The following is a 21471-nucleotide window of genomic DNA, read 5'->3' as shown; positions in this document are numbered from 1 at the left end:
ATATTGTGATTTATGTTGGGTTTTGATGTGTTAACAAATGTGTTAATTCAGGTTTACCATGAAAAACTACGACCATTATAGTTCCAACGACGTTCGTTGTTGTGATACTGATACATTTGATGCGAATCAGAATATGCTCAGGATGACAGCAATTCGGTGTCTAGTATGTTCCAAAGTTCAGATGATGGTGATGGCGATGTTAATAGTCACAACGAAGATTTTATTGAATTATGTAGCTGTAGGTGATAAAAAGGTGAATATTAATGCCCTTACTGCTGATGAAATTCGTGCTATGGAATTCAGTGCAATTGATGAAGCATATGAATTTTATTTTAAGTATGGTAAACGCAAAGGTTTTGCCATTAGGAAAAGTGGTGTTAGAACAAAAGGGACTAAGGGTGCTAAAATAATAGTAATGAGGCAGTTTGTATGCAATAAACAAGGTCTAAAAGAGATGAAACACTTTAGGAGGGTTGATAGGAAAAGAGAACATAAACCTACGACCCACACTAAAGTCCCGCTAGGCTTCGTGTGCATTACAAAGCCGACAAGGACAAATATGTAGTGAGGTTTTTTGAAGAGGCTCACAACCATGAATTAATCCTAACTAGGTTTATACACTTACACCCCATTTATTGTGACATTTCTGAAGCAGATAGTGCTCAGATTAACCGTCTTTAGTCACATGGAATTATAACTTGTCATATAATGGGGTACATGGTTGCTCAGAAGGATGGATACGATCGTGTTGGGTTTACGATCGTGTTGGGTTCACAATAATATAAATATAACAATTTAGATATCTGCAATGATGACATCTGTTTAATGTTTGGTGCATAGTCAATTTGAATTATGGATGATGTGATATTTTAGTCTAAGTTGATATGGATATTGTTACTTAAAAACAGAGATATTATGGTTACTACATACCTCTTTGTGATCTTGATAAGTATAGCTGAATTTAGATCATTTCACACACTCCTCTTAACATGTTGACCTCAAGTATATTCACCATGCTGCATATTTCATTGAGCTATTTCAAATTGCAATACAACTTATGTTAATAATATGTAACAACCCAAAAATTTATCATTATGACAAAATTCGAAAAATACATATTATTGAATTAAGTTATCATATCAGAATTAAGGAGATGTAAAATAAAAAATAAAAATAAATTAATAATGTAATATATATATATATATATACACATATATATATATATATATATATATATATATATATATATATATATATATATATATATATATATATATATATATATATATATATATATATATATATATATATATATATATATATATATATATGGAGCATATCAAGTGAGAGCATTTTTAAATGAGAGATGAGAGGAAGAAATATCAACTATATATATAGGGAGCATATCAAGTGAGAGCATTTTTAATTTTGGAAATCCAAAATTTTTCATCTATTAATCGAAGCATGTTATCTACAAAAATAAATACATACTTGAATTTGAAACCCTGCCAGCATGCCAAATATGACAGAAAAAGACACTGCCTTTAGCATGAAGTAACAACATCAACAATAGGTTTCCATGCTTCAACTTCCTCTTTATTTCAAACACCATTCCGTTATAAGTATATCTGAATTTGGATCATTTCACACACTCCCTCTTCACATGTTGACCTCAAGTATATTCACCACGTTGCATATTCCACAAAGCTATTTCAAATTGCAATACAACTTATGTTAATATCTAACAACGGAAGACTACCTTTGCCAATTAACCAAAAATTGATCATTATGACAAAACTACAGTATAAATTTGAATAATATCACAATCTATTTTCACATTTCAATTCAAATGCTAACAACTCAATAACACAACAGTAAATTATAAACTCGTCGTTCAAGTCAAAGCCTAAAGATTCAATACTAAACTTATTTAACTATCTCCGAATTCAATGCAAATGCAATATCAAAATTTTTGAATACAATAAAATACAATTCCAATCCACAACTACATAATTTCTGGTTAATTCAATTCAATTACATAATTCATTAATTTCATATTAACAAGCCCTAATCCCCAATTACATAATTTCATGGTAGGGATTCCAATCGATTTCAAAAATTTTGAATTTCATAAGATACAAACCTAAATCCCCAAATTGAATTACCTGTGAAAGGAGACGACAACATGTAATCATTTATTTGAACCATATATGTTCAAATACAATCTGATGAAAAACGCAATCAATACGAATTACACGAACATTTTCTCTGAATCCCAAACATCGAACATGAAAAATTACGAAATTGTGTGGGAGGGAAGCAATCAAATATGAATTTCAGATTTACGGAATAGGTCGAAAGTGAGAAAGCGGTGTAGGAGTTCAAAGAAAATGTGAGTGAAATTTAAGGATTTTAGATTTTAGATTGGGAGATTGAAAGAAGAAGAACGAAGAAGAAGAAAAACAAATATGATTTGGGTTTAAAAAAATATTACAATCAAATAAAAGTTATTTTTAATTTGTAAAATATTTTTTTAATAAGCAATTTGTAGCTAGCGAGTTTCAAACCTGAGAGCTCAAGACCCAAACGTTTCACCGCTAGACCACACACACGCACACATTTTGTAAAATATTATTAAGTGAATGGAGACTGATATGCAATAACTATTTTTTTTAGTCTTAAATGCACCTTTGGTCCCTGTAAGTTAGCGAGTTTTTTATTTTCGTCTCTGTAAGTTTTTTTTTCTGGGTCTGAGTCCCTATATTTCACTTTTGCGTTTGTTTTAGTCCCTAAAATCAAAATCCACAGAAAATTTGCAGGAACCTGCAGATTTTCCTGCGGATTTTGGCTTTAGGGACTAAACCGCAAGTAAAAAGTAAGATATAGGGACTCATACCAACAAAAAAGAACCTTACAGGAACGAAAATAAAAAACTCGCTAACTTACGGGACAAGGGTGCATTTAAGTTTTATTTTTTTAAAGTGAATCCACAAGTAAAGTTACCTCCACCGTAAAAGTGACATGGCTTAGAATTTTTTCTATTGGATAATTAAAGCACTTTTTTAGGGAAATTAATTGTATGACTTCTCCCTTTTATTTTAGCAAGTATATTTGCTTTCTAAAGTTTATATAATGGAGTAGATTAGGTGTAATGACGATGGCAGAAAATGACATTGTAGGAAGAACAATAAGAAACAATTGTAAAAGTAAATAAAAAATGTTGAGGACACCAAAACCAGAAATTTGGCAATTGGCATCACCATTCACCACCCATCCACCCAAAAAATCACAAATAATAACAACAAAATATTCTCATTATCCAACCATTCTACTCTACTCTACTTAGATACCAGATAGATGCCATTGCTCTCTTCCGCCAAGGCTTTCCTCCTCTTTCCCCGAATGTCACACTCCGCCACCAAAACGCGCCTCAGAGGTGTCGTTTTCGACATGGACGGCACACTCACCGTCCCCGTCATCGATTTCATCTCCATGTACAAAGCCGTCCTCGGCGACGACGAGTATCACCGCATCAAAGCCTCAAACCCCGCCGGAATCGACATCCTGAACCTCATCGGCGACTGGCCTTCGCATCAGCAACGCCAAGCCTATGATACCATCGCCCGTTTCGAACAAGACGCTCTGGATAAGCTCCAAATCATGCCCGGTAGTACCTAATTGCATTTTCAATTCTCTTCTTCGTTTGCGTGTTTTATCAATTGGTTAGTTGATTTGATTATCATGCAGGTGCTGCTGAACTTTGTAACGTTCTTGATTCGAAGAGAATGAGAAGGGGATTGATCACGCGGAATATGAAGTCTGCTGTTGATTTGTTCCACCAACGGTTTGGGGTAAGTTGCATGAATTCAGAGTTGGATTCAATTTATATTTTTCTGTTGAATTGCATGTTTCATGTTAGGGTTCATAAGCTGTTTTTGGCTTATTTTCTTAAGCTCTTCAGGATAATTTATGAAAACAATTTAGGTCTTATAAAGGAATTTGACTATATTTTATATCTTGTCATGGAAATGACTTATGCCTAAGTGATAAACACTGATTTGTTTGGATGCGCTTATTTGAGCTTATCTATGCCATAAGTTTTGTGACACTGTTTGTGACAACTTATGACTATTTTTATAAATTTTTTTGAACTTATTTTTATAAATTCTTCAAGATAACTGATGAAGACAACTTATAACATATATAAAAAGAATTTAAATTTATTTTTATCTTTTTTTATAGAAATAACTTATGCGAGCTTATTCGTAAGCACTTATTTTGATAAGCACTTATGCTATATGCTGCAAATAAGTTGTTTATCCAAACAGGAATTAAGCAGGGAAATTTGGCCTTTTATAAGTCTCGATCTCTTTCACTATATGTTACGTCTCTTTGCTGCAGATTACATTTTCTCCAGCATTAAGCAGGGAGTTTCGGCCTTTTAAACCCGATCCAGCTCCATTACTGCATATTTGTTCTCTTTGGGATGTTCAACCTAATGAAGTAATAATGGTTGGGGATAGCCTTAAAGATGATGTAAGTTGTTTATTCTCTGCTAGCTAACTTGATTGGATCTTCATTTATATAGAAACAATCTTGTTCCCCTTTGATTACAAATAAACAGTTGCAAAATGCCAAAATCATAGGAAGAAATACAGAACAGTAAGGGCCTGTTTGAAAGGCTTTTCAAAAACTCTACTTTAGTTTTTGAAAAATTAAAAACTAAAAACTTGTTTGAATATAATATTTTACAAATGTGTTTTTAAAAACTCTTCACAATTTTTCAGTTTTTAAAAGCAAAAAACTGAAATGGCTAAATTGTGTTTTGATTTTTACTTTTCAGTTTTTAAAAACTAAAAACAAAAACTATTTCAAACACACCCAGCATTGCATAACAAACTTTACATGAAAATTTCAAAATAGCATGTTACGTTCTATCCTTTCTGAATTTTGTTGTGAAAACATTTAGTTAGTGCACAAATTTAATCATCACTCTGCAAACATATAGTGTGATTGCTTATAATAGATGAACCCTATGACTCAGTCCTTTCACTATGCATTGTGGTTTTTTGCATCACTTTGTCCATATCAATTTTATGCCACTTCTAATAATGGCATTTGATTTGCCATATGGATAACAGTTCTTCACAAATAAGTGGCATGCACAGGGCAACTTCAAATGTACTTAAAAATTGGATGGTTACTTAATAGACGTTGCTTGTTTTTTATACCATTTTGCAGGTGGTTTGTGGAGGGCGAGCAGGAGCACACACGTGTTTGCTTGATCAAACTGGAAAATATGATTCTCCCGAGTTTGCTAATTTTGATTTCAAACCAGATTTTAAGGTAACTTCTCTTGCTGAAGTTTACTCGATTCTGGAGAGAAACTTTGAGTTGTCACCATGATGCCGAGTATTGTACGCAGCATTCACTTTGTGGTTTGTTATATAAGATTCTGGAGGAGGTGACATATACATTTGGGGGTAGTTTTATTCCTCATCTCATGTAAGGTCATGAAAAAAAATCTGAGAAAATTTTTAGTTGGAGCATTTCATAGGTGAGATTTTTTATAATATTGTTGTAATATATCTTGGACAGTTAGTGCCAAGTTTCATAGACTTCTTAAGAAGGGCATCAATGCCACAAAATTGTGGCAACTTCCCAAAATTAATGTCTTCTGAATTGTAAGTGATGCTAGTAGAGAAGAAATTGATTCTCATCGCAATTTGATCTACATCTTTTGTAACTACTCACTCTGCCAAGTGGATCATCAACATCTTTTGTAACTACTCACTCTGCCAAGTGGATCATCAACATCTTCTACAACAAATGAAACTGGTTCACAAAATTTGAAGTGCGTAGTAAGGAGGATCCCTCATTCGTTTTGCATTTTTCATCGGATAAATCAAGGAATAAAAATGACAATAATTAGCATCAATTGATAGAGGAGAAAGGTTGGTAAAATAAGAGATATCATCATACTAGTCTGGTTTTTCTTTTTCCGATTGTTACTAGTTTGGATCAGGGCCGGCCCAAACAATTTAGAAATCCGATTCTAATTTTTAAAATAGGCCCTTAATAACAAAATTATTATATATTTAATTATAAATAAAATTTAAATTTTAAAAATTTTATTTAAAAATTTATTTGTAAAAATTTATTTCATATAAATTTGATTCACGTATTTTTTTTGGTATAATTTTTCTAGTTATGATTTTTTTTCTAGATCATTTACAAATTTAAATCATTGTAATTATGTTTCAATTCAAATTATACAAAAAAATTTAAACATTTACAAATTCAAATTTTAAAAATATTTTTGTATTAATAAAATCATCAAAATTTAGATACAACATGCTAAACCAACTTAAATAATCTGTATGTACAATTTACAAATATAACTATTTAATACAAAATATATATTAATGTTTTTCTTTAGAAAATACATAGGAGGAGCTACGCATGAAATATTATAAATTAATAAGAAAGACATGAAAATATACTTAAAGATTTTATTAGGAGCTATCAAAAAGATTTAATTAGTAAGAAAAAAATATAAAATATTATAAACACTATATTAAATTAGATCAAAACAAGTATTTAAAAATTTAATTTTTAATTTATTATCAATTTAATCATAACTATTTAATTAAAAATAAACTAATTTACTATGTTATTCTATAATAAAAAACAATAATACATTAAAAAATAATATTTTTATAATTGTGTATATTCCACTTGAAGCACGTATCAATGTAATGTTTATCTTTACAATTGATTAAAGTGGTAATATTTTATGACAAGGATATTTTACAAAAAGAAAGTCAATTAAGATAAACGTAATGCTTACTAGATACTTGTTGTTGGACTATCACTATGTCAAACTATATATATATATATATATATATATATATATATATATATATATATATATATATATATATATATATATATATATATATATATATATATATATATATATATATATATATATATATATAATTGAGGCCTCAACAGTTGTGAGGTCCTGTCACATGCACAGGGCCGAACTTGGTTTGGATCGATGAAACAAAAATGAATTAATTATTTTAATTTAGAGTTAAAAAGTAGTGTATTGATAATGTAAAATAGTTTTACATTATCATCCAATAGAAAATCATCAATCTTCTATGTCATTAAACTTTTTTTTTAAATAAATAGAGTAATTTAATTGGATAAATGATGGTGATTGGTTGACGGTGTAAAAAGTGCATCACCCATTTTCTTTATTTTATGGTTTGAATATAGATTTAATGGATATTTAGTGACAGTGTAAAATAGTTTTACACTGTCATCCAATAAAAAATCATCACTCTGGCATGTCATTAAAAAAAATTAAAATAAAAGAGTGGTTTAATTGGATACATGGTTGTGATTGATTGACAGTATCATATCACTGCGTCATCTTTTTTTTTAATATTAAACAAAATTTATTATTAGGATATATTAAATTGGATGGACTTAAAATTAGAAGATTGAATAAATTCAATGGGATGTGTTGATGTGCATAAGGTATATCCCTGTGCACGGTGCATAAATCCTCAAATATTGTTTATATTACTCAAAATAATATACAGAGTACTCAAAATAGTATAAATATTACTCAGAACAATAAATATATTACTCAAAATAGTTAAAATTCGATATTACTCAAAATTGTGTAAATATTATTCATAATAGTGTACTCATTACTCACAATTAATAATTACTCATAATTAATAGATGTGTACAAATAATGCATATATTATTCATGAATTATGATATTATTACTCGTTTCTAGCTAAAATATTACTCGGAACAATTTAACTATTATTCGTACGAGACTTATGCACCGTGCATAAAGATGATATACCTTATGCACATCAACCTGATCCAAATTCTATTATGTTTCATTCTACTATTTTAGAAGATATAATAATAAATTTTAATTATTTTATCATTATATTTCATTTCATTAGCAAAATTGTCGTAGGGGTGCATAATAAATTTATTTGATACAATATGAAATTTACTTAAATATGTATTTAGACTTAAAATTAACTATTAATTTAAAATGGACAATGATTATATAAGAGGAAAAACAAACCTGTGAGATTAAAGAAAAAAATATTTAGAATCAAGACCCATTTTGATCCCTCACAAATATTACACAAGGCAAATTAATCTCTCACAAAAAATTAGACCCGACCCAGGGTCTTTAAAAGACATATTTGTGTCTTTACCACTAGACCAATGTACATTCATGACAAATAATTTCCGTAATTTCTACTAATATTAACAAATTTTGTACATAAATTTTTACCTACAAGGTCTCAAACTCAAGTCCCTTTGTTAAATGATTTTACTTTACAATCAATTTATGTAATAAAGTGACTATCATTTACAACTAGAAAAATCAATTTCTATTGTTAGTAAAGTAACTATTATTTATAATCAGACAAATCAATTTCTATCGTTAATAAAGTGACTATCATTTACAACTAGACAAATTAATTTATATCGTTAATAAAGTGATTATCATTTACAACAAGACAAATTAATTTCTATTGTAAATAAAATAAATATCATTTACAATTAGACAAATCAATTTCTATTGTTAATAAAGTGATTATCATTTACGATCAGACAAATCAATTTATAAATAAGGATTTTATCTTTTAAATTAATATAATTGTTGATTAAAATAAAACAAGTATTGTGCTGATAGTGTCCCGTAAAATAAAAATGTTATTTGATACAATATAAAATATATTAATATACATAATTTAAAATGAATTAGTTAATTGTAAAAGAAAAAATAATTATATAAACTTAATTATATTAAATAATCATATAAAAAAAATTACTTGTCTGAAGAAGAAATAAAATGCAATTTTTATTCACGCATTTCGACTAAATGTGCTTATGTTCGAACTAAAAAAAATCAGTAATTTCATATTATTACTTAAATGAAATAAGATATAGTGTGTATATGTTACTACAATTCAAACTAGTAAAGGACCCGTGCGCCCGCACGGGTCACGTAAAGTCGGTATAAATATTAAATAAATATAATATAGTTATGGTTAAAGAATTATATTAAAACATATATTAATTAAGCGAAATAATTTCTTCAATGATGATTATCATATCAATATTAATTTAATTTATCAATTTGTAGTTGTTTTCAATGATGATATTTATGTTGGATAAAAATTAAAATAATATTAGAGATAATTAATTATTATTGTTGATTACAATTTTAACTCTGAAAAAATATAGTTCTTGATAAAAAGTAAAAAAATAAATAAAAATTGAGATAATGTAGTTATTATGTACTATCATTATCAACAATTTTTATGGGCTCCCACCCCTAATATGTCTACCCGCCTTTTTTTTCCGTAGACGCACATTATCAACAATTTTTATGGACTCACACCCCTAGTATGTCTACCTGCCTTTTTATGAGCATGATTCAAATTGCAAATTTAAATTATCAAAATAAAAAATTGCAAAAAAAAAATTGCCTTTTTATAAGTCAAGAAACAAAAAATAATGAAATGACATATTATAATTCAATGCAACACATTATGAGATTTAACTTTAAATATATATTTAATTTGATTTACCAAAGAAAAATTTGTACAAAAGATGTATATTATTAATATTAATGTTACTTATCACATATATGTCGTTAATTTCTCATATCTGTGTTAGGTACTCATACCGAATCAAAAATACTAATGTAATGGAATAAAAACAGCAAAAATATTTAATTCAAATTGCATATCCAATAACAAAAATAAATAAGTTATTAAATAAAAAATAACTTATAATTTTATTTATAATCTTGACAGAAAAAGATTTATATACCAACTTTTTCTTTATATTTGATATATTTAATGAAATGAATATAAATTAGAATTAATGTCAAATATTTTTTTTATAGATATTAAAGAAATGAATATAAATTAGAATTAATGTCAACTATTTTCAATGGGAAAGATACAATAATGCGTATTGAAAGGTGTTATATGCGTTTAATTTTTAATTTTTAATTCTATACAAAATCTTTTTTGTATGTTTATTTACAATTATTTTATACTGATTCCTCTATTTGAATTTGAATTATGTCAAGGTACTATATATTTGTTGATATTGTATTGAAGGTAGAGAGTTATATGAATTTCACTTTTTTATGATTAATTAACCGTAATGATTACTTTTAGATACTTGAATTGATTGGAAAACTTGTAGCATGTAAAAGAAATAAGGATTGTTTTTAGATATTGTCAAATATTAAAGACATAAGGCATGCTAATATGAGTTGATGATGAAAAACGACAATTGAAGGCATGAAAATCGGATTAAAATATTTGTTTAAAATTGGACATGAAATTAATTTTGGTAGACATCGATTTTCTTATTATGATAGTAGTTATTATAATAGTAGATCAATTATTTCTTAAAAAATATTAATAATTGCAAATGTTAAAAAAGAACACTAATTATTATCACCTAAAACTACATATTCCCAATGATATTTTCTTCAAACTTCTAATTAAAAAAGACTATTAATTATTACCACCTACAACTAAAACCTACTACAACTAAAATCTACCTCTATTGGGGATCAATATATCAGATCAATCTATTTTTTTGTCTAACAGGTTCAGTTTAAGTTTAATCAATGACAAAGGATTGCGATAAAATAAAATAAAACTATTTAATATTTTATTAAATAAATTAGGATTGGAAAACAAAAAAAAAAGTTGATCGTGTGAATTTTTTTAGCCATAAATAACTTTTAGGCTATGTTTGGGAGTTTGGAAGGGAGGGGAGGGGAAGGCTTCCAAAAACAAAATTTTAAAAAAAATATAGAAAAATATTTGACATTTTTTAAAAAATGATTTTGTTTAGAATGATAAAAGAGTCATTATCATTACTAAATTTTTAATTTTCAAAATACTATAACAACTTAAAAGATATTTGGAAAATTTATGTAAGCCCTTCAAAACCCTCCAAAACCCTCCTTCAATACAATTTTTGAGTTCCCCCATTTTATGGGGTTTTTGGTGTTATGAATAAACTCAAATCCTCCAAAACCCTCCTACCCAAAATCCTTTTATCCTTTTCACCCAATTCTTCTTATTTTTCAAAGCCCTCCCCTCCCTTCCCCTCCAAACTCCCAAACATAGCCTTAGAGATATTATTATTATTATATATTAATTTTAAAAATATTATTATTTCTATGATTAATAATTTTGGACTGTAAACTAAATATAATATTTTTATTAGGTTGATTAATGTATAATTGTTATTAATAAGCTCTTAATGTTGATTATTATGAAAATTTAATGAAAAATGAGACTGTTCTCCCATCGAACCATCTCCACATTTTTTTTTGTTAATGTCCTTGATGTAGTCAAATTTTTTACTCTTTGTCACTAAAAAAAATACATTAATAAATAAAAGGCAAGTAAACCAAACATAGAGGTTGGTGTGAATCATAAATCTACTATAAATTGAAACAAAAATTTGATGAATGAATAGAGTGAGAATTCAAAAGGCTAATTTTCGGTTTCCAATATGTTAATTTCTTTAACCGAGAAAAATTGTTGGAAGTATAATAGGGTTTGGGAAAAGACTTTAGGTCAAATATGATTAAATATGATTAACATTTAAAGTAATAAATAACATTGTGCGGAAGAAATTAGAAAGGACTGTGGTTCAAAAGCGGTGTTTGTGACTCTTCTTTTTTCACGTGCGACTCACATAATAAAAATGGTAATAATTTAATTTGAAGTTTATATATACAGTATGCTTGTCTAATTTATACTACATATTTTATTCGTTATCATTTGGAACTATAATTAATGATGGTTAGGAAAAATTAAAGATGAATTCATATTACCACTAAAATTGTGTTTTTCATGAAAAACAAAGAAAGTATATTTAATGCATTTTATAATTATTTGTGTGTGGTTAATTTTTTATGTAGATTGAAATAAATAAATTGAAAAATCATATTTAATTTATGAATTAAATCAAATCCTAATCCTTTTTTAACTCTCCATTGAACTTCAGTGAATCATATATTTAATTTATTGGTATTTAAGATGGTCCTCCGAACCGAAGACACTTTATTTTTGGTAAAATTTTTATAGGAGAGAATCGTAGTCAAACTCTCCCGTGAAATCTTATCCTTCTTTTAAAATTTTGTGTGAGAAAATTGCAATCCCAATTTTAAACTCTCCCGTGAAATTCATGTACCAATTTTTTTTCAATTAAATATATTAAAAGTTTTTATTTTAAGAATTAAATATGAGGATGTACACTACTTATATATAATATTTTTATAAATAGTAAATAAATATATAATAGTTGATATCTTGCCCTTTTGTTTTAAATATAAAAAATAAATAAATTTGTGTCTTTCATAAAAAAAATTGTTTATTCATCAATCATAATTTTCTCATGTTTTTTAATAAAAACAAATATATGTATCAACTTTTAGAATAAATGTTAACATCTTATCATAAATAAATGCTAACATTTTTTCATGTCAATTTTATTTTTATTTGTATCATGTAATAATAATATATATCATTTTTTATCAGGTATATGATATTTTTATTTAAAAAATTTATAAAAGAAATCATACTTAATTGATTGAAACAATTTTTTATAGAAGCAAATTATTGTTGCCTATAAAATTATAATGTAATGGAATAAAAACAAAAAAAATATCTATTTCAAATTGCAAATCCAATAGCAAAAATAGAATATTTATCAAATAAAAAATAAGTTATAAATTTCTTCATAATCTTGTATTATTAGAAGATAAATTATTATTTTTAGACCAACACTTTCCATTTTTAAAGGTTGAAATATATATTGAGACTAATTTACAATAAAATAGATACTAAATAGGCGAATATTTATTGTATTGGTAATAATTGTGTTTTGGAACCTATTAATTAGGAATTATTATTATATATTAAATATAAATTTAAATTTTAGATGATCCACTCACGATAGAATTTCCATTTTAAATTTCTTCCCTTTGATTTTGATTTTTTTAAAATATATTTCATTAATAATAATAATAATATTAATTGAATGATGGACATACGATATTCACATTCTCATACATGAATATACAATTAAAAATAGTTAATAAATCTACTATAAAATATACAAAGAATAACAATTGTGTGTTTCATAGAAAAATGGTCAATACCAACTCTTTCTTTGTATTTGATATATTTAATGGAATGAATATAAATTATAATTAATTTCATCAATTTTTTTATGGATATTAAAGGAATGAATATAAATTAGAATTAATCTCAACTATTTTCAAGGTGGAAGATACAATAATGCGTATTGAAAGATTTTATATGCATTTAATTTTTAATTTTTAATTCTATACAAAATCTTTTTTTTGTATGTTTATTTAAAACTATTTTATACTTATTCCTCCCTTTAAATTTGAATTATGTCAAGGTACTGTATATTTGCAAATGTTAAAAAAGACAACTAATTATTACTCACCTAAAACTACATATTCTCAATGACATTTTCTTTAAACTCTCTAAATAAAAATGATGTTTAATTATTACTACCTACAACTAAAACCTACCTCTATTTGGTCCTTTAGTTTTTCACTATGAATATTTATACAACAATCTATATATGTTAACTTATCTAACGGATTCAGCTTAACTAATATATTATGATAAATTTAAAATTCAATGTATTTTGACTCTTATCTCACTTTATTAAAATCATACGTGTATAATATAAACCGTAAAATATAATATTAAAATATTTTGGTAAAATACAATTTTAATAATATTAATTATATTTTAATAGTGTTTGTAATGGAAGTTAATATATTATTTTTTTTAAAAGAATATCACAAATAAATCAAATTAATAGATGGTTAAAAAAATATTACTACATCCCATTAATAGAATAATTATTTTACAGAGACTCATTTCCCATTATCCCATATCCACCCATTATATATTTTTATTATAATAATGAGTCTTTAATATTAAGGTTAAAAAAATATTACTACAATCCTTTCATAAAATCTACGTGTAGAAAAATGTACGTTTAGAAATTCTAATTACGTTTAAGGGTAATCAAAAAATCCCTTAAAACAATAGAATAATTATACTCAATTATGTAATAAAAAAAACATCAAAATGGTAGGGTATAGTATCAATTATTTACTTATTTATAAGTCTATCAAAAATAGCCTTCAACTTGCAAAAGATTTAAAAAGCCATCTGCATTAATTCGTATAGGCTCCACCACTATTAACAGGCCATTGAAAATCGGCATAATAATGTGAATCTGTGTTGGCTATGCATAGAATCATATATCTGTATTAATTCCTATAGGCTGGAATAATGATGGATAACTTGTAATAAGAACGATCACGCTTTCCTTGCAAAGCAGATTGGCATGCACTGCAGCAATCACAATGATTCAATACTTTTATCAGAAACATAAAACATCTGTAACATAAAACTAACAATTGTGCCGTTATTTTTTTTTGCCATTTATGAGCATATTAGTGTGACTGTATTATTCAAAATTTTGATACTGCAAAACATCTGGTACCACAATAGTAATTATAAAGTTTAATAGTAGAAAAAATAATAGAGAAGTGGAATATTTTGTGGTGATATCAGATATATTACTGGATCCAAACTCAGTTCACAAAGACTTGAGTAAATTCAACACAACAACAAAATCAAACAAACAAATAAAGAAAAGTAAATATGTGAGAAAAAAAGATAACAAAATTCTCACGGTAACAACATCAATCACCAACTTACCAAACAAAATATTTAAGGTATTCAGATATCTATCGGTGAAATCAACAATTTTAAATTTAATGGGAATTAAGTATACTTCCAAAATCAAACACCTTAATTTCTAAAATTATCAACATTTGAGTACAACACTGATTTTTCTGTCAACATTTAACAAAAATCAAATTCCTCCAGATTTCTCAGCATAAAGACTTCATTTTCCTTATATTTAAGTCTAAACAAAACAGTAAAAAAAATCATTTTTCTCTCATTATTGGAATCATTCAATGAGGAGGACACAGGTTCCTATGATCCACCGGTTATTATTGGAATCATTCACAATCTCAGGCTGGCTTGTAGCATGAATAATGGACGACTTCCCAACACTAACTACATGACCTTTATACAGAGCCATCAGCAATGTTCCTGCAAATGTTATTGCGTTGCAGTACCAATCATTTTGGCTTAACATGCTACCTCTTTTATCTTCATGTGCTCCAACCTGCACATTATAAACAATTAGTTAATTAATTTACCAAAAAATATTTTATTCAAAAATAATTTAGAACTATGATGATGTATACCTATTAAATTGGTTACTTTAAAATGACTGCAAACAGAAAAGTAATAGAAGGCACATAGTTAATCAGAGCTGAAAGGAACGAAACAGACGTTAATTTCATCCTCAACAGAGCAAAACATTGATCAATAATTATTCTATAAATGTAATATAATATAATTTAGTTAATTAAGTTACTACAGAAAAATCAAGATTGAAATTCATATATTATAAACTATAAAGAGTAAGAATATATAAGAATGATTACTCGAAGAAAGCCAGTAACATAATCTCTGAAAATATACAGAGACTCATCCTCAGTCTAATTTTCCTAAAAGAAAAAAAAAAACAAAACAAATTTTTCAGAACATCATAATTAAAATGTTTGTTAGTGGAAATAGTAAAAATAATGAATGAATGAAAGAGGTTGAAGAGACCTTTCTAAATAAAATGCAAATGGAGCTAATGTTACATGTTCTTCATTTATGATCTCAACATGAGGAACTTTAGAAGAAACCCTAAAAAATCCATAAAAAACCAAAGAATCACAAATAGAAGAATAAGAATATTGAAAAAAATAGACATGATGGAAAAACAATACTAATAGAAATCTAACCATAGCTATAACTTGAGAGATCTATCAGTTTTCCCATAGTCAATATCATTGACCATATTTGCAAACATTTTTATTTCAATTTCTCATAGGCCCACCGTCAAGACTTCACTTTTCACTTTTTCAAAATTTCTTTGTCTTTGTCATTTACAGAATTGCAAATCTGCAAATCATATTGAAACGATTCTGAAGCAATATTGATTAACAAAATTGAAAAGGAAATAATTCATAGAGTCTAAATCCATAATTTTGAAATCTATTTTTGAAATTTTTAATCATAAAATCAAAATCCATTTGCGAATATAAGAAATAAAAAATCTTCTCTTTTGGACTTTGAAATCGAAGCCATGTTAATGCCACACAGATTCACTATTGGATGGATGAAAAACGATTATTAATGGAATGGTTAAAAGATTAATGTATTTCGGGTTATATTAATGAAAAATGCAGGAAGATGTTATAAAATGGATAGAAAACGAAAGAATAGAATTCAAGATGGAGGAAGATGGTATTGATTGAAAGAGAGGAAGACGGGAAAATGGGGGGGGGGGGAAGGAAGAAAATAAACCTCAGAAGTGAACAGAATAAAATGAAGAATATTGATGGCATGTTCCTTGAAGAGTATGACTTTATAGATGGAGGAAAGAAATTGAATGGGTTTAGGGTTTTTCAAAACTGGAGGTTCCAATGCATTGAGCAGACTAAAACGTGTTGCAACGTTTTTCATATTCCAATAAAAGATTTAAATTAATTAGGCTGCTGCAATTAAATAGGTCTAGGTGTGTAATTACTTTTAGGGGTATGTAAAACTATCTTAAATTGATTTTCATTAGGATATTGTTTACCTTTGACCAATTCTTCGAGTTTACCGGTGCAGGTTTTTTCATATTCCAATACAGAAGTTTTGCATTAAATAAACTGTTGGAATGTAATCATGATTAGATGTAAAATGACGCTCAGGGGTATGCAAAACCATGTTTAATTGTTTGTGATTAGGGTAATTAAGGCAATTTGGTGGTAATTCATTTTTATATATTAAAATAGATATAACGCAAAAGTAGTGGTGGGAATAAGTCAGACAGACTAATAGGGGTCTACGGTCTAGCCTACACAGGTTCAGGTCAGGTCAGACTTTTTTTTCAAATACAAAATGTTTAGACTTTTTTAAAAGCCTATTTAGTTAAAAAGGTTAGGCCACATGCCAAACAAAAAACCTAGTAGGCTGGCATATATATATATATATATATATATATATATATATATATGAATAATTTATTTATTATAATATTGTATTCATACTTTGAATTAAAATATAAAAATCAAACTTAGTCATTGAACAATGTCATAAATTGCTTTCTTAGGTTCTCTCAAACAAATAGTATCAAAAATTTTGTATTAATATGTAAACTTGAATAAGTCAACGCAAATAAGCATTTCGTCTTGTTGATCTTTTAATTTGTTAGTCTATTTAAATATTAGTTAAATTTTTTATTTACAAATGCTCAAACAAAATAGGCTTTTAAGTAGGCTCTTAGGTCAAAAAGGCCTTTCGAAAAGGCCAGACTTAAGCTTAAAAATAAACCTTTGATAGGCCACAGGCCAGACTTAGGCTTTTAAATTTTTAACAGGTCAGACTCAAACTTGGCAAAGTATAACTCGGCCCAGCCTATTCCCACCCCTATACAAAAGTTGTTACCACTACACCCCAATCACATCCCTATAACAAACACAATGGTCGAGCCGCAGAGGTAAAGGGGTGAAGGTTGCCCCTTACCTCCCGCCCCTCTTTTGTGTCTTAGTCATATTCAACATTAATTGACTTCAAAATTATTTTATGGTGTTGTACAAATGTGTCTCTCTAGATTTCAATATAGTCTGTTAATCTTGGAATGTTTGACATCCTTCTTCTCTTTAACTTGTGATAAGCTGAAAATAGAAATTTGCATTACCTAAATAACAGAAGTTGTGTAAAAACTAAATCAGTAATAGAAGAAACACATTAACTAGCAACACTGCATAGCTTAATCTTCTCTGTAGAATATCAGAATCAATAAAACAGTGAAAAAGATGTATACGCTTATCTAAGCAAATGAATAATAAATAGAAAGACCAAGTCCTCAATCAAGAATACAAATATTCATATCTATACTATTCTTCCTAACTGCTACTTCCTCCTGTATTTATTTTAATAAAACTATGATTCATTTTGATAGTAATGACAAACTATGCAAGAGAGCATTCAAGCTAAGAATCTAAATTAAAAAAATTAATAATACAAGAACTTTATCCTGCTGTGGCACTAACAGTTGAATTGACAACCACTAACACATGCAGCCAACATTCTGTTATTACATTTGGAAATGAAGACCCCTCGTATTATCAGGTTGTAAATCAGAATGTGACCTCCATCGAAATCCCTATACTCCTATTATAATGAGTAGCTTGCTTTTGTCACCTATGCAGTAATGAGGCCTGATTAAAAATGAATTGAATTAGAAATGATTCTGGTTCCTACCGTTTCTGAGTTATCAATGCCTATAATTTATCCCCTTCTCCATGATGGTCAGACTATATGTGAATATCCAAGCACCTTCATCTGCACATTGATCAGCTGCTCAGTATCTCAGGGGGGACGGATTGCACTCACCCTGTTCAACAATGCAACAGTGCAGTTACCTCATTAAGTAAATCATATTCATCAAAACCACCGACAGCTACAAGCAAGAGCTTTTCTGCATTTCCTTCTCACTCAAATTATGATTATCATGTGTTATTTTGAGTCCCGATGGATCACCATGCAAGTAGTTTCAGAATACTCTGAGCTACAGCCTACATGGCTGCCCAGTTTTCAGTATTCACTAGACACTTTAGAAGATGATATTTTTATCACCAATTCCAGGAGATTTAAGTTAGAATATCAATATCAGTACATCCATCTGTCATTATTGATACAAGGTCATCAAGCATTTCATAGATTGAACTAGAACAAGGATGTGCTTTATCAGCTACAGTGAAAGAATGTGTTTTACCACCCATAGTTATCCAACTGATACCTGGAACTTTTCTTAAACCCTTCTCTTTCATCATTGTTCTCACTTCAGTTACAACATCCCATTTTCTATAAGCGGCATACGTATTTGAAAGCGAGATATAATTTGAAGGGTTTTCAGGTTCTAGCTCTAAAAGGCACCTATAAGCCAAGTCTCTTGTCATTGAATTCCCATGTATTACAGAGGCAGTGAAAAGAGATCCCCAAACACTTGGACCAGGATTCATTGGCATTTTTTTAATGAACTCCAGTGCTTGATCGAGCTGGCCCGATCGACCTAACATATCTACTACACAAGCACAGATTTCAACTGTTGGTTTCATTTCATACTTCGTCGTCAAGGAGTTATATATACTAATGCCTTCATCTACCAATCCTGACTTGCTACAAGCAGAAAGAACACTAACCACTGTTATCATGTCTGGTTTGATCCCCTGTTGAAGCATTTCATAATATGTAGTCACAGCTTCCCTTCCTTTGCCATGTAATCCATATGCCGAGATAATCGAACTCCAAGTTATAGCATCTTTAAAATAAGAAACATTATCAAACACCCGTCTTGCGTAATCTAAACTCCCACATTTGGCATACATATCAATCAAAGCATTACCTAGAGAAATATAATCATTCAATTCCATTTTAATTGAAAACGCGTGGACTTGTTTCCCTCCCATTAATCCAGCAAGCAAGCCACAAGCTGGAAGTACGCTAATAAGCGATACTTCATTGGGCTGTATCCGATCCTTCCTTTGCATCTCAAGGAAAAGAATCAATGCATCCTCCGGCGCTCTATTCTGTACACAACCATTAATCATAGCAGTCCATACATATATGTTTCTACTTTTCATTTGGTCAAAAACTCTCCTACTAAGAACAAGCTTATTACTCCTTGAATACATATCTATCAAAGACGACCCGATATGAACATCCGATACCACTTTCAAATCCAATTCATTCTTCACAAGATAACAGTGAAGTTCCCTCCCATAATCCAACTTCCTAACATTATCAGAACACAAAGGCAAAAGACTAGCAACGGTAAAAGCATCCGCCTTAAAGCCTTCATACTGCATTCTTCGAAAAAAATCCCACAAATCACCATGTAAGGCAGAAGCAAAATTCCCCAAGGAAGCACATCCAGAAATTATAACATTAAACGAAGCAACATTCCTCTGAGGCATTTCATCAAACACCTTCATCGCATCACGAAACTCTCCACATCTACTATACATCGACATAACAGAATTGGCAAGAACAATATCCGACACAAACCCAATCCGCAAACTCTTCCCATGAATCAATTTCCCTAAAACCAAGTCCTTAACTTCACCGGAAAGTTTCGAAATTGTAGAAAGTGTGTAATCATCAGGCAACAAACTAGTAAGACCCATTTGGCGGAACAATGCAATGGCTTGATCAAATTGATGATTTTTGACATGGGCATTAATGATGGAGTTCCAGAGATAAACGTTCTTGGTTTGAACAGAGTCAAAGACGAGTTTTGACAGGGTTAAGTCTCCAGATGTGGCGTATGCGGAGATGAGTCTGGTGATAAGGAAAGCGTTTTGGGAAAAGCCATTTGAGAGGATTTGAGAGTGACATTGTTGGGAAAGTTTGTGAGAATGAAGGTCGATGCTGAGCTGAAGAAGATGAAGGAGATTCTGTTGTGCAAGGAACACAGTGGCGGAACTGTAATGACGAGAGGTTGTTAGGGGAAATGTGTTTCTCAGAATCATAGGAGCTATGGATTTGTAAAATTATGAGATGGAATGAATATGATTTCATGAGTTTTCATTCACCTCTTTCCATTATTTGTAAATCTAAATAATGAAATTGATGGATAGAATGTCTAGGATTTGAAAGTCTAGTAGAGCATGTCACCTTTTTTTATAACTCACTTACGATGGTTTCTATGACCAAATAATTTGTTCAAGCTTTAAATTAACAACGTCTCTGTGATATACTTATTAGTCAGATTTTCAAAACTTGTGTGAAAGGAAACCAAATTGCTATTGCCATAAAGATGAATATTGAAAGGACTATGAAGCTTGGAGGATCAATCTCTATGGCCGTATGATATGGCCTAAAGGCACTACACCTCTAACCTCTAATAATAGATGCCTTGCTATATGAGCTTCAAACTATATGGACTTATCTTTTAGTAAATAGGGCACTGCCTCTCTTTGTAAAGATTATTATGAGTTATCTTTTGTTTCAATTGAGGATTTTAGAAGCGTGCAATTAGTGCATTCATGAAACAATTAATAATGGTTATTTAAAGTTATTCACATGAAGTCGATGAAGTTTTTGCTAAGGTATCCCTATCTCTTTAGGGTGTTTTGTGGTGTTTCCTTATGTTTATTAGTTTAGTAATTGAGTAATAAGCAGTCTCGCATATCTC

General features: G+C 28.8%; 2 protein-coding genes and 1 pseudogene across 2 annotated transcripts; 1 reads left to right on the top strand and 2 right to left on the bottom strand.

The window, feature by feature from the left end:
- Positions 1 to 3191: 3191 nt before the first annotated feature.
- Positions 3192 to 5734, top strand: LOC131618619 (haloacid dehalogenase-like hydrolase domain-containing protein At2g33255). The gene is made up of 4 exons (XM_058889803.1): positions 3192 to 3667; positions 3748 to 3851; positions 4402 to 4536; positions 5242 to 5734. The coding sequence occupies exons 1-4, from the start codon at positions 3358 to 3360 to the stop codon at positions 5404 to 5406; spliced, it is 714 nt and encodes a 237-aa protein (XP_058745786.1). The 5' UTR covers positions 3192 to 3357; the 3' UTR covers positions 5407 to 5734.
- A 9395-nt stretch (positions 5735 to 15129) lies between these two features.
- On the bottom strand, positions 15130 to 16027 carry LOC131656118 (WAT1-related protein At4g08290-like; annotated as a pseudogene).
- Positions 16028 to 18608: 2581 nt separating this feature from the next.
- Positions 18609 to 20911, bottom strand: LOC131618608 (pentatricopeptide repeat-containing protein At3g12770-like). Its single transcript, XM_058889794.1, has one exon. It carries the CDS (start codon positions 20804 to 20806, stop codon positions 18926 to 18928), a length of 1881 nt encoding a protein of 626 aa, XP_058745777.1. The 5' UTR covers positions 20807 to 20911; the 3' UTR covers positions 18609 to 18925.
- Positions 20912 to 21471: the final 560 nt, after the last annotated feature.

The sequence above is a fragment of the Vicia villosa genome, linkage group LG1 (genome assembly GCF_029867415.1).
Source record: "Vicia villosa cultivar HV-30 ecotype Madison, WI linkage group LG1, Vvil1.0, whole genome shotgun sequence".
Taxonomy (NCBI): Eukaryota; Viridiplantae; Streptophyta; class Magnoliopsida; order Fabales; family Fabaceae; genus Vicia; species Vicia villosa.
The sequence above is the reverse complement of the archived record's forward strand: the minus strand, read 5'-3'. Positions and strand labels throughout refer to the sequence as shown.